Consider the following 21,063-nt stretch of genomic DNA (forward strand, 5'->3'; position numbering starts at 1 on the left):
CACTGTCTACCTGGAGATAGCATCAGATCCCAGAGATTAAGGGTTAAGTGTTCAGTCTCTAAAACTACTGCCTTGGCCCCCCCCGCCCCCAACAGACACATACACTTCAGAAGCCAATTCCCAGGCCAGGTTGTTACCTGTGCTTCTGACTGACTGGCTGTAGGTGGGAGAGTCCAATGACCTCCCTCCATATTTTCTGTTAATTTGCTGGAGGGGCTTACAGTACTCAGAAGCATTTGACTTACTATTAATAGGTTACTGATTTATTATAAAAGGATATAACTCAGGAACAGCCAGGTGGGTGCACAGGGCACGGTCTGTGGGAAGGGAAAGGACACGGAGCTTTCAGAGCTTCCATGTTCTCTCTGAGTGCCTCACCCTCCCCACATCTTCACGTGTTCAGCAACCCAGAAACTCTTTGAACCCCATCCTTTATGGGTTTTTATTGAGGCTTCATTACATAGTCATTATTGATTAAGTTATTGACTATTGGTGATTGATTCAACCTCTAGCCCCTCTCCCCTCCCTGAGGTGGGGGTCGGGGGTTGGACTGCAAGTTCCAACCTTCTAATCGCATAGTTGGGTCCTCTGGCAACCAGCCCCCATCCTTAGGTTACCTAGGTGCTTTCCAAAAGTCACCTCATTAGCATAGCAAAAGATACCTGTATCACTCTCATTACTTGGGAAATTCTAAGAGTTTTAAAAGCTCTGTGCCAGAAATGGGCAAAGATCAAATACATATATTTATTACAAACCACAATATCACAACTAAACTTTTTAATTTACTCTTTGCCAGTCTGATAAGTGACAAGGGTAAAATGTAAATATCTATACGTAGGTGTATATAAATCATTTTGATTTATTTTTTTCTTCTAGGTCTTTCCATTCATACTTTCCATGGGAACTTCTTTGTTCGGTCAACAGATTTACTGTCTTTGCCCAATGTAAACCCAGATGCTGGGTATGCAGTACAGATGTCAGTGGAAGAGAGTCTTACTGACACTCAGTTGGTTTCCTTTCAGTCAGCTCTCTTGTATACATCCAGCAAAGGTAAGTTGTTTTAATTGTGGCAAAAAATGCATAACATGCGATCTACCCTATTAACAAATTTTTAAGTGTACAGTACAGTATTTTGAACTGTAAGAACAATGTTGGAGCAAAGGTAAGTTTTCTGATTTGGTCATATGTTCTATCGCTTGTGATAAACTTTCTCTTATTTGGAGGTAGTTACACATTTCTATTAAGCCAAAAGAGCATTCCTAATCTGAAAAGCTTTTTGCTGTTCTTGGTAAAGTGAAGATGTTTGGTATTTATTTTCCTTAACCATTTTATTTAACAGGTATTTATTGAGAGCCTATTTAGTGTCAGGCACTAAATACTTTCTGATGACACAACAGTCAATAAAACTTAATTTAAAAAATATTTTTCCTTGTAGAGCTTATTCTAGTAAGGGAGAAAATTAGGAGGACAAATAAGTAAAATAATAATAATAATAATAGTATGTTGTATAGTGATATTATTTAAGGAGAAATATAAAACAGGTAAAGGATTTAGGAAGTGCTGGGTGGATGGTTTTTTAAGATAAGATAGTCAGGAAAGGTCTCACAGGGGAGAAATTTGATTTGTTTTAATGGAGCTCAAATGGAAACACTTTTTAAAAGTGTAACTTGTTTATTACTACTTTATTTGTAATGTTTTGTCCTAAAGATGATGTGAAAGCTGGTTAATTATTATTATTATTTTTGAATTTACCATTCTCGGGGTGGCGAGTTGGCTCAGTTGGTTAGAGCATGGCGAAAATAACACCAAGATTGCTGGTTCAGTCCCCGCGTGGGCCACTGTGAGCTGTGCCCTCCTTAAAGAAATAATAATAATTTACCACTCTCACCTTCTAACTCTGTTTACCTCCTTAAAAATGTTTTGGGAGTGTTTCTGTGCTAACATATTTCCCCGAAAATAAGACCTAGCTGGAAAATAAGTGCTAGCATGATTTTTCAGGATGCTCATAATACAAACCTTACCCCAAAAATAAGCCCCAATTAAGATCATCAGTCAGACGGACACATTTAGTACATCCGTTGCAACACAGGACGAATCTATTGAATTATAAAATAATAATATTAATATATAATTAAATATAAATAAACAATATTGACATTAATACTTAAAATAAATGATAATATAAATTATAGTTAAGTATTTGTAAATATCCAAGTGGGTGCCTTTGGACAAGAGGTAAATGCCTATGTAAACAGATGAACTCGAGACTTATTGCTGTAGGAGTAATCAGAGTACAGACACAACACACGAATAATGTGCACACTTGATAACAAATGGACATGGTTGTGTCTGATATGAATCTTCATAATTCAACACGTCGTGTGTTGGAACGGATGTACTTAATGCACTCGTGTGAAATAAACGTTTTCTAAATTTTGGTGCCTGCAATTTTTTGTCGCTTTTGTGTGGACCATCATTCTTAATTGTCATCATTTTTGTTGCCACTCTTGTCTCGTAAGTCTGCAGTTAACACTTGATTTAATGGTAGATTTAAAGGGAATAATATTTTGATCCCCATACAAGATGAATGCAAAAAAAAGAGCTATTCCGTTGAATACAAGAAAGGAATCGTGGAGGACTCCTGGGACAAGAATGTTACAGCTTTCTGCAAAGAGAAGAAGTTGGATCTCTGAATGGTTCGAAAATGGCGAGCAGAGTACAATAACCTCAGTCAACGGGTGAACGAGGGAAAGGCTAAGAAGCGCAAATGTGGATCGGGTCGGCAACCATTATTATTTCCTGAGCTAGACGACATCATCTGTGAATGGATTGCTGACAGAAGAGCAAAGGCTTTGGTTGTGCTCAGGGCTGATATTCAAGCATTTGCCCTTGCAATGACACCACAGTTAGAAATACCCCAGAAGAATTCAAAGCATCACAATACTGGCTGGATGGCTTCCTTCAGTGATAAAAACTGTATCTAAGATCGACAGCACTGTTCAATCTGGAAGATACTGAAGTTATTAAACATGCACTTGCATTCAAGTCCTTTGTTGATGGCATCAACTTTTCTAAATACCAACTTTCCAACATGATTGCTATGGATGAAACTAGTGTTTATGGGCCAAGGATCTCAAATGACAATTGATCAGAGGGGTGCCTCGTCAATCTACATTCCCTCCACTGGTTACGAAAATGCATGTGTTACCTGTATTTTGGCAATTTGTCTGGATGGAAAGAAAGCCCCACCTCTAATCATCGCTAAGGTCAAGAAAGATAAAGTTGAGCGTGTTTCAGGCATTTATGTTCTTGAAACCGGAAAAGCCTGGTGCACCCAAGCAGTTAATAAGGAAGTGGGTCGATTTAATGCTGCTACTTGTTTTGCAATGTGGCCAAACAGGTTTGGGATTCAGCCAGCACTCACCGTGCTAAAGACATGAAGAACTCCCTTGCAGAGAAAAGAATAGATCAAATAATGATTCCTGCAGGAATGACTGCCTATCTCCTGACTCGTGATATTGCAATAAACAAGCCATTCTAGGACCCTTTGCGCATGGAAATCAGTGACTACATTGAAAATAGAATGGAGAGAAATCAACGTGGAAACTTTGTGAAGCCCTGCCTGCAAGAGGTCATGACTTGGGTGAAGGATTCATAGGATAAAATCACTGACAGCTGTGTTGCCAATGCACTACGAGCAGGCTACATGGATAAGAAGTGCTCATTTAAGGAGAGCTCTGTTGCTGGACATGAGAGATTGGGGCCAATGGTTCTACAGGAAATGGAGTCACAAGAAATTCAAGCCAGAATTCGGGGTTTGGAGAGTTATGAACATGTTCCAGAAGAAGATGTCATGACTGTATTTGAATAAATGTAGATTTTTATATATGAATAAATGAATAAATGTAGATTGTTGTACATGAAAAAATAAAACATCGCCTGATAATAAGCCCTACTGCGTCTTTTGGAGCAAAAATTAATATAAGACCTGGACTTATTTTGGGGGAAATACAGTATGTCTACTCACCTTTATAGCCCCTCCAAGATCTATAAAAAGCGTGTAATAAAGACATTTGAATGAAAATCTTTAGTATTTGAGAAGTTAAATATTTTTATTGTGATTATAATTAATATATTACACCATAAATATAAAAATAAAATAGATTTCTGTCCCTGGATACCATTTTTATTTGACAAAAGAACATCCCAGTCCTTTTTCTGCTTATTGATTTTTCTTAATATTAAAAAAATATATAATTGACATGGTGAAATCTACCATTTTAGTGTACAGTTTCACAAGTTGTGACAATGTGTTGTATAACCACCACTGTAATCATGATATCACAATCAGTTCCATTACCCCCAAAATCTCATGATTTTGTAGTTACCCTCTCTCCCGTCCCCAGCCCTTGGCAACTGTGGATCAGTTTTCTTGACCCTATGGTTTTGCCTTTGCAAGAATGTCATCATATAAATGGAGTCATAGAGCAGGTAGCCTTTGTATCTGCTTTCTTTCACTTAGCGTAGTGTGTTCGAGATTCACCTATGTTGTTGCATCTACCAGTAGTTTGTTACTTTTATTCCTAAGTAGTATTGCATTTTACCCAGATTTTTTATTCACTTCCCAGGTGAAGTCCATTTGGGTTTCCAGTTTTTGGCAATTTCAAATGGTATAGCCCCTATAAACATATACTTACCGATTTTGTGACCATAAGTTTTCATTTCACTTGGGTAAATACCTAGGAGACAGATTGCTGGGTTGTATGGTGAGTATATATTTAACTTTTTAAGAACCTGCCAAACTGTTTCCCAAGTGACTGTACCGTTTCGCATTCCCACCAGCAGCATATGAGAGTTCCAGCTGCTCTGCATCCTCATCAGCATTTGCTGTTTTCAGTGTTTAGTTTTGTTGTTTTGTTTGAGGTTTTTGTTTTGTTTTTAGCCATTTAATAAAGTATAGTGAAATCTCTTTTGGCTTTAGTTTGTGTTTCCCTGATAACTATTATAATGTTGGATATCTCTTCATATACTTCCGATAGAAGTATAGGTTGTTTTAATGAAAAATGTGATTATAATTTCTATTCATGCCCACAAATCTTTGTCATTTCTGAGAATATCCCTTTGAGCCCTAGAATTGGAAATATTAATGATGTAGAGATGAACTGTTTAGAAAAATTTTGGTATTGCCAGATTGCTATTCAGAAAGATTTTACCAATTTATAGTCCCATCAATTGCCCTTTTTTATTTACTTTAGTGTCTAATTTTGTATGGGTGTAGTTGTTGTCAATGTGATAGGCTACACATTGTATCTCTTATTTTCTTCATTTTTTATTAGTTTCAGGTGTACAAAACAATGTAAGGATTAGACATTTGTACCCCTCACAAAGTGATAACCTCCTCAAGTATACTACGCCTCTGACATTGTACATGGCTATTATAATACCATTGACTATATTTCTTATGCTCTATTTTACATCCTGTAACTGTATGTCTGTCTATCTATCTGTCTGTCTATCTATCTGTCTAATTATAGTTGACATTCAATATTATTTTATATTAGTTTCAGATGTACAACACAGTCCTTCCGCATTTATATAATCCATGAAGTGATTCCACCCCCTTCATGAAGTTATTTCACCCCACCCATCTCTTCTTTTAGTTGACAATGTTTTTATCTAGAATTGAAGCTCTAAACAATATTACCCTTTTTTGCAGACATTAATTTTTTGCTTTAAAAGTAATTTGTATAAGCTCTTCATATGTACACTTTTATTAGTCTTTATGTGTCAGTACAGGTTTTAGTGTGGGTATGATCTTTTTTTTAACTTGTTCTTTGGTGTTCAGGGTTTTGCTGATCAGAAAATTTTAAAAGGTTTACAGGATGTTTCATATTTAATTGTTCTCAAAAGGTTTGCAGTTTTGTTTCTTGTATTGATTTTTGTTGTGGGTAAATTATCAAAGAGAAAATATTGTGACTATCAGTCAACCTCTTTTAAAATAATTTTATGTGGTTAAAGAAAAAAATATAAGGTTTCCCTGGACTTTTAATATCAGAACAGACTCTAGAAAATATGTTGGAGTAGTGTTGTCTTTATATATATATATATATATATATATATATACTCAAATTTTTTATTACAAAACAGAGTAAAAAGAAAGTTCAGAAAAGAGATTTATAAAAAGCTAGCATGTTACCATCATTTGAATATAATTCCTGCTGTCTTTTCAGTAATAAATTGAACATAAAGAATTTTTTAGTAAAAAAATTAAAGAAATCAAACTTTAGAGTTTTCACATTAAAGTTCTGATACTATCTCTACTTATTATGTAACCCTATTTGGTTCTGAAATGAAAAGAAGTCATTCTTCCAAGTGATTTTAATATAAACTTTTTTTATATCGTTGTCTCTTACTATAATTTGTGTGTTTTCCTCAAAGGTGAAAGAAGAATTCGTGTTCATACTTTGTGTTTGCCAGTAGTTTCAACTCTGAATGAAGTCTTTCTTGGAGCTGATGTTCAAGCAATTTCAGGGTTATTGGCCAATATGGGTAAGAATTGTTATCATCTATTTTAATCTAATTTTAGAAGATTTCTATGACCCCCGAAAGAACCTCATTAACAATTACAGCCCACTCCCTCCTTCTTTCCTCATTGACCTTAGAAGGCAACCACTAAACAGCTTTCTGTCTCATAATCTGACTACTATGGACTTAAATAACCATATTTTACTTAATGTTTAATATTAGTGGTTAATAGGTTTTTTTTATCAGCTATGTAACTTGGATTATAAGAGACAGTGTACTGTAAAGATCATTAAACTTGGAGTCATAGAATTTGGGATTGAAAACCAGTTTATGTAAGTTTGCAGCCTTGGTCAGATCACATGGGCTAACAGAAAATTTACTAATATCTTCATGTCTTTGTTTCCATCTCAGATATAGTTGCCTTCTTGAATCTTTTTGTTGTTGTTGTTGGTCCCTTCTCCTATACATCATTTTGGTTATTGCTCCTTTTCTCCCTCAGGGAAGACTACCAGTGGGTCCATTTGCTTCAAACTCAAATATGCTTATAATTGGAATATTTACCTATTTTCTTGAACTTCTTACTGGGGAAATTTTTTCTAATGGAGCCTGGGAAAAGGTCAAATCCCACATTAGTCTCGTATGTTGTTAAAAGTTAAAGATTGTGACTGAAGAAACTTTAAGGTCACTATCTTTACTTTTTATTGAACTAATACTTTTTGGTAATAGTATGCTTATTATTATCTTTATTATTGACATCAACAACAGCTATATATCAGGCAGTAAGGTGGAGTTTTTAACAATTTGCTTCACTCGTTTAAGTTTGGTTGATCCCAATATGCACATTGTATCAAAATCTTTAAAATCAGGATGTTTTAAATTGATGAAATCCTAGAGTTACTGTTGAGCAGATAACAGTGGTCTTCATGCTTTCTTGACTATGTGCAGATTTGTACATATGTACTTTTCAAACTACAAGTTAATAACATCACTTCATTGAGTGTATTTTTGGTATTACATGAATTGAATTTAGTTGTAGTGAAAAAAATCTTTTGAGTATGCAGAATGCATATAAACAGTGGTATGACAGACAATGAAAATCATCTAAATAGTTCTCTAAGAGCTCTTTCAATAAATATACGATAAAAATTCTTAGTGTTAAGAAAGCATGTATATTTAATTGCAGTTTTCCTTTCTCAGTGGTATACAAAATAAAATGGTGGATTATAATTAATAACATCTTATTCGATGAAATAGTTTTTGCATTTTATAGATAAGGAAACTAAGGCTTATGAATATTAAATTACTTGCCAAATTGTCATACAGCTAGGAAATAATAGAGCAGCATTTCAACAGAGGTTGGTTCAATTCTCCAAAATATGTGCCTTTAACTGCTATGTTTGTTTGGCTCCTTGCGTATGTAACAAATTGGAGAGAGAACTTCTATAATTAAAAATCTTATTTTTTCTATTCTTAACAGTGGGGTAGTTAAACTTCTGTCTTATTTTTCTGTGTCTCTCCCCCCATCTCTGTTAGCTGTTGACAGGTCTGTGATTGCCAGTCTGAGCGATGCTCGGGACGCCTTAGTGAACGCCATCATAGACTCCCTTTCAGCTTATCGTTCTTCAGTCCTAAGTAACCACCAGCCTGGACTCATGGTTCCTTTTTCTTTGAGGCTTTTTCCACTCTTTGTGTTGGCTCTCCTTAAACAGGTAAGAGAATCAAAACCAGAAACTAACAGTGAAAATGTCAAAAGCCAAAATTTTTATTCTGGAAACCCCTAAACATTGTATATATAACTTTATGCCAGCTACGTTTTCTGAGGGCAAGGACCAAAACTCCTACTGGAATCTTGAAAGGATTTGTAACCAAAAGTTACAAAATAGTTATTTGAAGCATGTACTTTGTAAGAGATGTTCACTTAGAATTCAGTTCTGTTATCAAAGAGGGAAATGATAATTAGTTTTCCAGTTTTCCCAAACAAGAACTTTATAGTTTGTTGCTAGAGTAAGAAGTCACACATGAGACTCTTCTTTTGGTTGTTTTCCCTGCTCCCAACAATATTTCAGCCACATTCTACTTCTTAATCTTAGATACATCTTCTTATACCTGTCTGCCTGTTTCTATGGCCTGCATTGCATTTTCTTATCCTTGTCTTTGAGCTTAAATGTTGTCTCTCTGGCAATTTCCTTTCCTTCTATGGTCCTGTAGCTCTTTATGCAACTATTTATAGAGTTTTTCATTTGATACATATTATTTATTTGTCTCCCTTTGCCCTACCCATTGCCTCTACCTTTGACTCCCTAAAAAAGAAAGGAAACTTATTTTTCCAATGTCTAGAATATAATGTCCAAGCTTGTTGACTTAGGGTAACCTTCCCTTGTAAAATTTTATACAAAAGCTCATGTTAATAAATCACCTGGAGAATCTTCCCAGATTCTATAATTGATCAAGCACTGCTCTGGATCTTGTCATTTTATGCTTTTCTGTACTCCTGGTCAATCCCCTGGTGTATGTTGTCTCCAGGTGAGAAGGGGAACCTGCTACACTGTTAGGAATGGCTTTTGAATCTACTTCTAGATTCTTTAAGTCAAATTATGTATTTCTACTTCTGAATATAATGGAAATGCACAGAGATTGCATAAATATTTAAATTTTAACATTTAAAAATCTGAGTTCTTCTCTCTTAAGGTATTTCCTTAAATGTCCTTTCACTGGGGCCTACCTTCCCTGATCTCCCCATTTAATATGTAACACTCTCATCCCACCCAATCCTGACATTCTTTATCTCTCTTCCCTCCTTTATTTTTCTCCATAGCACTTAACACTGACATACCACATATTTTATTATTTACTTCTCTCTTACTAGGATTTTTGTCCATGAGGGCAGGATTTTTATCTTTTTCCTTCACCACTTTGTCCTAGCACCTAGAACAGTTCCTAGTACATAACAGGCACTTAGTAAATATTTTTTGAGTGAATAAATGGAACTTCCCTTCTTCCATTTCCCATAGTACTCTTTCATCTTTCTTAGTGAATGTCCACATACCGATTTGAAATATCTTAAGAGCCTTTTCTAATCTCCCTTTACTTATAGTCAATGCACTTGTTTTAAGGCATAATTTCATTACTGTTATCTTTGCCTTTTTCTATTCTTTTCCATTAATTGAGTTGCCTAAAACCTTACCTCAAAACTTCATTATTCTCCATGAAACTAATATACCAGTTAAAACTCACAATTACTTATTAATGCTATTCTGCAAAGTAGTTGTCCTCATTTGTTTTATTTTCCCTGGTTGACATGTAAGCTTTGTTACATTGCTTAATATCTCTGTGGGAGAAACAAGGATAGTTAATCGCCATAATTATCACCCAGTATTTATAGAACACTTCTTCATCTGTATATTTAGTTTGTCATCTGCAACATAACTTTATTCTTCTTGTGATGGCGTTTGTTTTTACATCACTATCACTACGTGGTAGATAGAGTGTTTAGATCTATTTCACTGATAGGGAAACAGATACCAGAGAGATCAAATGACTTTGCCATGGTTAGGTAATTAGTTTCTCAAGACTTTTAGGTGGGGAGAGAGTCACAATTTAGTAGATATGTGTGACTTCTTAAAAGATAACTTTTTAAAGAAAAATTGACAGTAAATTTGCTAATTCTGTCTGAAGATATTCTTTTAATGACTGATATTTGCAAAGTTTTATATGTATTTGTTAAATACCACTTTTTTTCTGGATGGGGGGGGGGTGGTTTTTTGTTACAGAAATCATTCCAGACTGGGACAAATGCACGTCTAGATGAACGCATTTTTGCTATGTGTCAAGTGAAAAACCAGCCCTTGGTTTACCTTATGCTCACAACTCATCCCAATTTGTATAGAGTTGACAATCTCTCAGATGAGGTAAGATTGATTCATTTTGCAGCTTTTATTTGAAGGTTTTAAGCCTAATTATATTGAGTCCATTGTAGAAATCAAGAAAGATTTGTTTTTTAAAGCTTTTTATTTTATTGCTTTGCTAAATTGGTAAAAAGAAATTTTGGTGGGAAGCTTCTGAAAATAGTGCCTTTATTTAAGTTGCCTGAGACAAATCTCTAGAGCAGATCTAAGTCATTTAGTTAGAGATTGTTAAATTGACCACAGCAACTTATGATTTATACATTTAAACAAATTGATCTGAAAGGAGAATCCTGAGAGTTAAATTACATCTAAACACCTCAGGTCAGTGTGTAACAGTGTTCTTGAATTAAAGAAAAAATAGTTATCGAAGTTGTAACCTTATTTGCCCTCAATAGTAAATTTACCTGAGTTAAAGTCCCAGCACAAAAATTTTAAATTGTAATCTTTCTTTTTTAAATTGTGATCAAGTTAGGATATATATGTTGGAAGTAATATTTTGGTTAAAAACCTTTCAAAGTTTAAATAATTTAACATGTCTTGCATATATGTAAAGGAGAAATTGCCTGTGAAATTTGAGGTAATTTTTAGCAAATGAAAACTGTTGAGAACATTATTGGTTTGTATTACAGAAATAATAACTCAATCCTGATTAACCTTGTGTTTGACAAGTTTAACTAAGTAAGCCTACCTTTTTCTCAAATTAAAAAACGGCAAATTAACATAAAAATATAAATGTAACATATTATATAGCTATAATATGGAAACCACTAGAAAGAAGAAGAAAAAGAAATCACTTGTAATATTTACATCCAAAGACAAGCACTATTAGCTTGTGTGTATTACTGATAAATATCAGTGTGTATTTATCAAGACTCTTTTGGTTACAAGTAAGCTTAGGAAGAAAAGGGGACTGGTAAGTCTGATAAGTCACTCAAAAACAAACCACAGAAAAGGCTAGGGTAGAGCTTGACTCAGGTCTAGCTCAGATTCAGACTCTGCATTGCCTCGTTCTTTTAAATCAGGCTTCTTTGCAAGATTAGAAAATAGAGCCACTGGTAGCTTCCTTTCTTTACCACCAGAGAAAGACAAGGCTCTCTTTTCTTAGTTCACAGCAGAAAACCTCTAGGAGACATTTCAAATATTTGGTTTATAGTCTCTCTCCTGCTTCCCACTTATCGTAAGGCCAAACGTCTTAAGGTACTCTGATTAATAGTCTCAGATAGAGCCAAAGCCTCATCCTGGAGGGTGAATACCCCTTGGTAGGTCTATATTTTATTTACTTCCTCTCTCAGATAAGGTTTAATTAAGTATCTAACTTAAGTACTTAAATTTATTTTTGGTCAAATATGAATAGTTAATGAGTACTTAAAGGTGTGTGTGTGTGTTTTCAGATAATAGTATTATAGTCAATTTCTGGGTTTAATAAATAAATGCCAAATTGGAGATTTGATACAAAAGTCTCATTTGTATTAGGCTTTTATTCCTCCCTCAGGATGTGTACATGACCCAACCCATGCATTCATCCATTATTATTAACTAAATTCCAGACTTTATTGGGATCTCACTAATGTCTGTTCGGGTTATGTAGGTATTGATTGCATTTTTTGTACTCATTTTCAAAATAATAGTTAAGATCAGAAGTTAATTTGTCTTTATTGGGATTTACAGTGACTTTGTTTAGATAAGTGGTATTTCTTCATCTGTTTTATATTTAAATATGAATAATTATGATAATTTTTTTAAAAATTGTGATTCCATATTACTTGCATCTAAAAGTTGTGATCTTTGGCTTAATTTCAGGGGGCTCTCAACATCAATGATCGCACCATACCTCAGCCGCCTATTCTTCAGCTTTCAGTGGAGAAGCTGAGCAGGGATGGAGCTTTCCTCATGGATGCAGGCTCTGTGAGTCGTCTGACTGAACCCCTGCATACTACTACTACACCTTCATCCCCTAGGAGCTGTCTTCCTGAGCGGATTATGTGCTATTTAATCTGTACATTTTTGTCTTAGCCACCTTCTCCCTCCATAGCTTCCTTTTATACCAAGCGTAAAACATCTCATCTTGGTAAATAGTAGTTATTATTCGTTCAGTTGAAGGCTCTACAGTCTCACTAAACTTGCTTATCATTTTGAGCTTTTGAAACATACTCAGTGGTAAAGGTGAGTCAACGGGTCACTCTGTGCTACATCTCAAAATAATTTTCTTCCTATCTGCAGGTACTGATGCTTTGGGTCGGAAAAAATTGTGGACAGAATTTCCTCAGTCGAGTTCTAGGAGTTCAAAACTATGCATTAATTCCACACACTATGGTAAGACTATCTAATTATAATGATTGTAGTAGACTTAAAAGGACATTTCAAATGTGGCAAAATCATGTGCCATGCAGGATGTCATGCAGGGTCTCTGGTCCCACTCCCCACACAAGAACGCAGGACATGGTGAGACCAAAAAGGAACACCCATGGAGCCATAGGTAGGGGAGTCATACCACTGTAGTCTCGCTGGCAGCTGGGCTGGAGACACAGGAGGCAGGGGCCACATGATCTGCAACGCGCCATGCTAATTGCAATCCGCTCTTGCTAGCTCAGCCACCATCTTCTTGCTGGCCCTCATTTTCTGCTAGTGTAGCCACGGCAATCATATTAGTGGCCAATGGCTCACTAGTTAGCGCTGACGGCCAACTAGCCACAGCTGATGGCCATCCAATCACAGTCGATGGCCATTTACTACCTGAGCCAGCACCTTTCTATGTGAGGCCGAGAGCCTGGAAACTGCACTCCTGGCTCTGTCCCCACAACATGCATAGCCCATTTTGAAATCGTAGCATAATACTAAAAGTTTTTCCAAAAAAGAAAATGTTCCCATAGATTGTTTCTCTTCTTATCGAAAATACTCATTTTATGTTTTAAAGGCGTTTTTTAGGTTATTTTGCATCATTGATTAATCTGTTCTTTTTTTAGTTTTTTCAATTAGAGTTGACATACAACATTGTATTAGTTTCAGGTATACATTGTAGTGATTAGACATTTATATAACTTATGCAGTGATCACCCTGATAACTTATGTGTTCTTATGTGTCTGTGACAGTACACTATTTTACGGAGAAATTAGTGAATTTTGTTGATGGCAAAAAAAACAAAAAAGAAAATACCTTGCTGTAATTGGCAATAGCGTTGTGGCTTTTCTTGTTTTTGTCTTTGGTGTTTTTGGCACGTGATTTGATTGTCCTTTTAACTTCTGCTTTGGAATAAGAACTAACTAATTGCCACATAAGCAAATGATTTGTAATCAGCGTCAGTTGGTTCCTGTTGATTATTGAAGAAAGTAATAATGGACTCTCTATCACTAGTTCTGTGACCTTGGACAAGTAACTAACTACCTCATTTATAAAATAAGAATGCTGTTGCTTATGGAGGAACACTTGAAATAATCCACGAGAAAGCATTTGTTAAAGTATATAGCATTTGCACAGTTTTGAATTTTACTTGTGGGTTTAACTCCATTCATAAATGTCATTAGGAGATTCTTGTATTTAGAAGACATACATGTCAGGATTATAGCTAGGCTTAGCACTAGCTTTCAGGCTTTGAGTAAAACTACTGGTCTGAATGACTAGACATTTTAAGTAAAGAGGAAATAAGAAATTGTCATATTTGTAACAACTGCCTGAATGAATCAGTTAATTCTAAATGTCATAATAAAATAAAGAGTTAGGATGTTCTTCTAGATCAGGGCCCAGCAAATTATGCTCAAGCCGGCCTGCCACCTGTTTTTGTAAATAAAGTTTTATTGGAACATAGCCAGGTACATTCACTTATGTATTATCTGTCTACTTCAGTGGAACAACAACAGAATTGAGTAGTTGCAACTAAATGACCTGCAAGCCTAAAGTATTTACTTTCTGTCCCTTTAAGAAGTTTGCCCACCCCTTCCTAGAAAATTGTGGTATGCAGAATCTCAGGTCCCTCCCCAGACCTCCTAAATCAATATCTGAAATTCAGCAAGATCCCCAGGTGATTCATCTACACTAATACCCCCTTACCTGTGGTTTCGCTCTCTGTAGTTTCAGTTACCCACAGTCAACTATGGCCTGAAAATAGTAAATAGAAAATTCCAGGAATAAACAATTTATAAGTTTTAAATAGTGTGCTATTCTGAGTAGTGTGATGAAATCCTGCGCCATCCCACTCCATTGCCCGGGATGTAAATCATCCCTTTTCCAGTGTATCCATGCTGTATATATGCTACGTGCCCATTAGTCACTTAGTAGCTGTTTCAATTAGCAGATTGACTATTGGGATATCAGAGTGCTTGTGTTCAAGTAGCCCATTGATAGTGGCCCAAAACTCAAGAGTGGTGAGGCTGGCAGTTTGGATATGCCGAAAAGAAGCCATAAAGTGTTTCCATTAAGTGAAAACTGTGTATGTATAGAAAAAAACATAGTATATGTAGGGTTTGGTACTATCCACCGTTTCAGGCATTAACTGGGGAGTCTTGGAATGTATCTCCCATGGATAAGGGGGGACTATTGTACATGATAAAGTTTGAGAATCCCTATAGATGATACGTTAGCTATTTGATTAGAGTAAGTTGGATATTGCCGGTTTTTGTTTAATAGACAGACCTTCCGGAACTTGATACACCAGAATCTGCCAGAACAATAGCTTTCATCTCTTGGCTTAGAGAGCAGAGACCATTTTTCCCAATACTTTATGTCATAAGGTAAGTTGAATTTTTCATTTGCTAATAGTGAAACAGTTTGTTTGGTCTTGCAAGAACCCATTTTGAGTCATAGATATATGTCACCTATTATGTAAGCAAACCCTTTAGAATAATATAGGGGGGTGAAAAGCTCTTTCTGCCATTTTTCCATGCTGCCATAATGGTGCGCATGAATGTCCTGGCTGATGCTCTCAAGAGCACCAACAATGCCGAGAAGAGAGATAAATGCCAGGTTCTTATTAGGCCTGTGCTCCAAGGTCATCGTCTGGTTTCTAACTGGGATGATGAAACATGGTTACATTGGCGATTTTGAAATCATTGATGATCACAGAGCTGGAAAAATTGTTGTGAACCTCATGGGCAGGTTAAACAAGTGTGGAATGATCAGCTCCAGATTTTATGTGCAACTCAGAGATCTAGAAAAATGGCAGACAACCTGCTCCCGTCCCGTCAATTTGGGTTTCATTTTACTGACAACCTCAGCTGGCATCATGGACCATGAAGAAGCAAGATGAAAATACATAGGAGAGAAAATTCTGGGATTCTTTTTCTAGGGATATAATACATACATGCAAATAAAATGCCTTAATAGAAAAAGTTTTTAAAAAGGATATAGAAAAAGAAGAATTTTCAAACAGTACTAAATTATACTTTGCATTGTTATTAATAAAAAGTGTGTCAAAAACCTTGTGACAAATCCACTGTTTATTACATTTTATCTAATGTACATAAATATTTTTCTTTTATTCCTAAGGGATGAGAGTCCAATGAAAGTAAACTTTCTTCAAAACATGGTAGAAGACAGAACAGAATCTGCATTATCATATTATGAATTCCTCTTGCATATACAACAGCAAGTCAATAAATGAACAAATGAAGATATTCGACTCGGTTATTTCTAAGTAAAGTCACGATAATGCAGAACACCTGAGAATGTATAATACCTTCCTTTTCTATTAGGTTTGTGGACTGACATGTTGATTATATGTTCTCACTGTGATTTCAACAAACTGTCGCAAATAAAGGACCACAGCAGAGACTCAAACATGCAACTCTGAAATACTGTTATTTTTCAAATCAAAATATATCTACATATGATCGGATACCTTTTTTCCTTTGCTGCCAATTATGTTTGAGTTATGGATTGAAATAAGATGAGACAATATTGCAGAGGCAAAGTACATTTTGTAAAATAAAGACTTCCGTGTTCCAAATGTATATTTCTCATTTTTTTCTGAATTTTTGGCTGCTACATTTAAAACCTCACAAGACAAATGTTGCAGGGAAGTTAAAAATCCATTAATGATGATCTTTCTAAAATCAAAAAATTTTAGAAGTAAATAGTATATAGAAAAACTAGAATCCATCCCCCATACCTTTTTTTTCCTTATTTAAGGAAGAAAAATGATCATCATGTTAACCAAAACTAGAGTAAACTAACTCTAGTCTAGTTTGAGAAGAACATGGAATAATACAGTTAAGCTTTAAAAATCTGTCAGTATTCTCTATACTTGAAGAACAAAGTCACCTTAATTTGAAGTGAAAACTGTAATGAAGTTGTTTTCTGATTTGACTGCAAAAGACTTGGACACGCTATCTTATTCTGCAGTGAAAAGAATCTGAGCTATCTTCATTAAATATGTTGGGAGTAGCAATGATAATAGGGAGATGAGAAACTGGTTATCTTGATCCTTTAAGTGGGTTTTGTTTGGTACATTTCTGCTCTGTGATATGTAATAAAAGTGTTATATTAGTGAATTGAGGGTGAATGAAAGAAATTTAAAGTTTTCTTAAATGCTGTCTCAAATGCATCAGTAACATTTTTCTAAGGACTTTAAATAGAAAGCCACTCATAAGAGGTTTATTCTTGGATATTAAAACTTATTAAAGCATGAATGCTGCTGTTTGATTTGATGGATATTAAGATTACATAAATCCAGCATATTGAAGTTATGAGAGAAACTTGATTTCTGAACACGCTCAAGAGACTGCTTTTTTGATTCAGCCAGAGAAATATAGTCAAAACCATTAAGTGACTTTTGTTTACAAATAGGTAAATTATACATCTGTATATTTAAAGTGCTGTGATAGAGTATCTTTAATAAGAGTTTGGCCCAGTATTCACAGATTCATATTGTCTTGTATGAACTTCTTAAAGTAAAAGATGTTCATGTGTAATACTTGATGAAAAGATTATTGTTTGTTTTAATGGGTTAGAAAAATGTGTTTACAATCTTGGTCTCATATGATCACCAATGAAATAATAACTTTCAGGTTTACATCAGTATGAGCTGACTGTAACTGAGTTGTTTTGGGATAGGGAAGAAGCAGGTCCCACTAGAATATATACTACTGTCTGTCATCTGGATCAGAATAATTGTGTTTTATAAAAATATCATCTCCCTTAAGCAGTGTTAAGGTTTATTTTCAGTATGCAAATGGTACATTAAACTAGAAATATTCTTGAAAGCTGCTTCATTTATTAGGAAGCTATTTTCAAAGAGTAGCAAATCAAAATAAATTTGTATTTTCCCTTCTTTTAAAGAAACAGTCGTTATTATGCACTGATGTTTCTTAAAAAATTAAAATTCTCTTCTTAATGTGAATTTTAAATGTTGATATTTGTAGGTCCGTTCTTAATAGTACTAAAGAATCTTCCAGAGGGAAAAGTGTGCTTCTTGGGACAATACTCTTCCTTGTGCCTCACTTCATCCCTAAGTGGGTATGACTCTTGTTATTACTACATGCTTTGTTAGTAGATTTCACAAATTTACTTTCAAAAATTGACTTTAAAAAATTATTTTAGATAATCGTGTAACATGTGCAATCCAGAATAATTTTATAATAGCCAGGTCATAAAAAACATAACTTTAGTTAGGTTTCACAATATTTGTTCTCTGGATAATGAGGGAATGAATGAACCTTTTGGGGATACTGATATTAAGCAATTATTTTTTGCAATATTGAGTGTGTTTTTTAGTTTGATTTTTTTTTTTTTGCAATAGAGCACTACCTGCTATTTCATCTTGTGTTACTTTTTTATGGAAAGCAACTAATATTTACACTATGCCATATTTTTTTTATTGTAGTTGTAAATTATGAAAGATCTTTGAATTTTCTACAGATCTACAACTACTTAAGTAACAGATAAGGGCAATCTTGGTATTTAAATCTGAGCATGGCAGTTCTACCATAAAAAGTACTCTATTTTTCTAATTTCTAGGATTTTTAAAATAACATTTCTGTAAGTCTGACATATTAATATTCACTCAAGCTGTACCATTTATTTTAGTTTGCATATATTTCACTGTTTTAATTTATGTCTATGTTTCAATTAGAATAAAAGATTTATTTCTTCTAATCAAAATGCGTAACAGCTATTATCTAGGGGACCACCAAATGTGATTTCAAGATTTTGTTAACTATGACAAATATAATCCTTATATAGAAATTTTAATTTTGTAAAGTAGTGTATAATATTGTAACATGGAATTCTTGTTCTCAAATTCAAATATGTATTGATCTTCAATGTGCTGTGTTAAATCTTGCTTCTCTGAAATGTTAGAGACAAGATTTGTCTTCCTTTTTACAGTTTGTAGTTTTCACTGTTTTATTCCTGTAAAAAAAATGTCATTTGTAACCCATGCAAATAATCATTTGAACTATGCTAATTTATCAATTTGGCTATTCAATAAAATTAATTGAAAGAGCTTACATATAGTGACTAGTTATTTAAATTGATATGAATAACTTGCCAATCACTGAGTAGTGCTATGTTGTGCATCCAAATAGTCAGTGGAAAACTATTGCTGAAGGTGCTTTATATTTAAATCTAAGTCAGTTTCTGGGAGGTTATAAACTGAATTCTTGATGCTCACTCCTGATAGCTAGGTTTAAAATTCTAGATTGAGTTTTTTTATCCCAAATATATTTACAATACTACTCCATTGTCTTCTGGACCCCTTTACTACTGATAAGATGCCTACTGTCCTTCTAATTGTTTATTTGAAGATTATCTGTTAGCTTTTAAGATTTTTCTTTTATCCTTAATATTCTATAGTTTTTCTACTCTGAGCTTATTGTTCATCCTGCATGTTTTTCAGAGCACACTTTAATCCAAATATCCTTTTCTATCTCCAATTCTGGAAAATTCTTAGCTACTTTATATATTTTTAAATTGTTTATTTTATTTTTTTTAATTTTTTTTGGCTTAATGAAAGAAATTTATTTTCTCCAAGTTCTGCGAGAGCCCACTTCTTGGATTATGGACCTCTGTCTCCTCCTTATGTCCTACCTGGGCTTTCCTTGTTGCAGGCATATGGTGAGAGAGTAATCTCTCTCTCTCTCCCTGTAAAGGCCACCAATCACATCAGATTAGGTCCCCACCCTTATGACCCATCTAGCTTTAATTATCTCCTGAAAGCCCTGTCTCCAGGGGTTAGAACTTCAGTGTATAAATTTGGGGACACAATTCGGTCTAAAGCAATATAGAAGTTTTTGTTTCTTCTAAATCTAATTTCTCTCTTTTGTGTTGTTTACTGTATTAGATTTTATTTTTAAGTTGAGGTATAAATGACATATAAAGCAATTTTCTTTAAAAATATTTGCTTCTCTGTCATTCCCTCTATTTTTTTTCACTCTTGCAATTCCTATTAGATGTATGTTTTCACTAATTCCTCTTGTGACTATTTGCAGATTAAAATTCAATTTTATCTATTGAATTTTATTCATGCATAACTATTTGTCACTTCCAAGACTGGTTTTTTATATCCATTTTTTATTCATTTCTTCCTGTTTGTTTAATAATGTATTAAAACTTTTATAAAATTATTTCTGGGGCTGGTCGGGTGGCACAGGTGGTTGGAGTGCGGAACGCCAAACTCCGAGGTCGCCAGTTCGATTCCCACTTGGGCCAGTGAGATGCGCCCTCTACAGCTAAGATTGTTTTTTTTGTTTTTTTTTAAAGATTTTATTGGGGAAGGGGAACAGGACTTTATTGGGGAACAGTGTACTTCCAGGGCTTTTTTCCAAGTTAAGTTGTTGTCCTTTCAATCTTAGTTGTGGAGGGTACTGTTCAGCTTCAAGTTGTTGTCCTTTCAGTCTTAGTTGTGGAGGGCGCAGCTCAGCTCCAGGTCCAGTTGCCGTTTTTCTAGTTGCAGGGGGCACAGCCACCATCCCTTGCCAGAGTCAAGGAATCGAACTGGCAACCTTGTGGTTGAGAGGACGCACTCCAACCAACTGAGCCACCCGGGAGTTCAGCTGCAGCTCAGCTCAAGATGCCGTGTTCAATCTTAGTTGCAGGGGTCGCAGCCCACCATCCCTTGTGGGACTCGAGGAGTTGCACTGGCAACCTTGTGGTTGAGAGCCCGCTGGCCCATGTGGGAATCGAACCGGCAGCCTTCGGAGTTAGGAGCACGGAGCTCTAACCACCTGAGCCACCGGGCCAGCCCCTACAGCTAAGATTGTGAACAACAGCTCTCCCTGGAGCTGGGGTGCTGTGAGTAGTTGGAGGCTTGCGTGTGCTGCCCCGGGCTCCTGAGTGCTGCCGCTGGAGCAGCAGGTGTCCTACACAACTAGACTGAGAAACAACAGCTTGAACTGGAGTGTGGGGAGGCGGAAGAAAGGGGGGAAAAAACCTATTTCTGGAGTGAATTCCAATTTGTAATTTGACAGAATTTAATTGTTGTATATCTTCACGTTAGTTAGAATTTGGGTTTGTAGGCTCATTTGAGTAGGTGGATTTTTATTTTCATTTCAGCTCATCTCACTCTGTCCATGCTTTCCCCTTCCCTAGCTATGGGTTTTTCAGTTGCATTTCCTAGCTCCTTCCCCAAAACTAGGGCTCATGGGGGGTTTCAGAGCTCCTGTCCTGCAATGATTTTGGATAGCAACATTCCAGTCACCCACA

General features: G+C 35.3%; 1 protein-coding gene and 1 pseudogene across 3 annotated transcripts in view; both read left to right on the forward strand.

Annotated features, from left to right (window-relative positions):
• The window catches only part of SEC24A (SEC24 homolog A, COPII coat complex component), a 52,915-nt gene extending 34,043 nt beyond the window's left edge, over window positions 1–18,872 (forward strand). The window contains exons 17-24 of one of the 2 annotated variants that reach the window (XR_013992358.1): window positions 877–1,050; window positions 6,439–6,549; window positions 8,059–8,234; window positions 10,296–10,433; window positions 12,231–12,335; window positions 12,651–12,743; window positions 15,052–15,155; window positions 15,910–16,366. Coding sequence is in view for 1 of the 2 variants with exons in the window: in XM_081035155.1 (XP_080891281.1) it covers window positions 877–1,050; window positions 6,439–6,549; window positions 8,059–8,234; window positions 10,296–10,433; window positions 12,231–12,335; window positions 12,651–12,743; window positions 15,052–15,155; window positions 15,910–16,024 (1,016 nt within the window). In the remaining variant the exon portion in view is untranslated. Of the gene's footprint in view, window positions 1–876; window positions 1,051–6,438; window positions 6,550–8,058; window positions 8,235–10,295; window positions 10,434–12,230; window positions 12,336–12,650; window positions 12,744–15,051; window positions 15,156–15,909 lie in introns of both variants that reach the window. The other variant, XM_081035155.1, reaches the window with a different exon arrangement.
• LOC308491474 (small ribosomal subunit protein uS8-like) lies at window positions 15,316–15,709 on the forward strand (annotated as a pseudogene). The gene has a single exon. The product of its transcript is annotated as a small ribosomal subunit protein uS8-like (transcript).
• Window positions 18,873–21,063: the final 2,191 nt, after the last annotated feature.

Source organism: Rhinolophus hipposideros (assembly GCF_964194185.1).
Source record: "Rhinolophus hipposideros genome assembly, chromosome: 23".
Lineage (NCBI taxonomy): Eukaryota > Metazoa > Chordata > Mammalia > Chiroptera > Rhinolophidae > Rhinolophus > Rhinolophus hipposideros.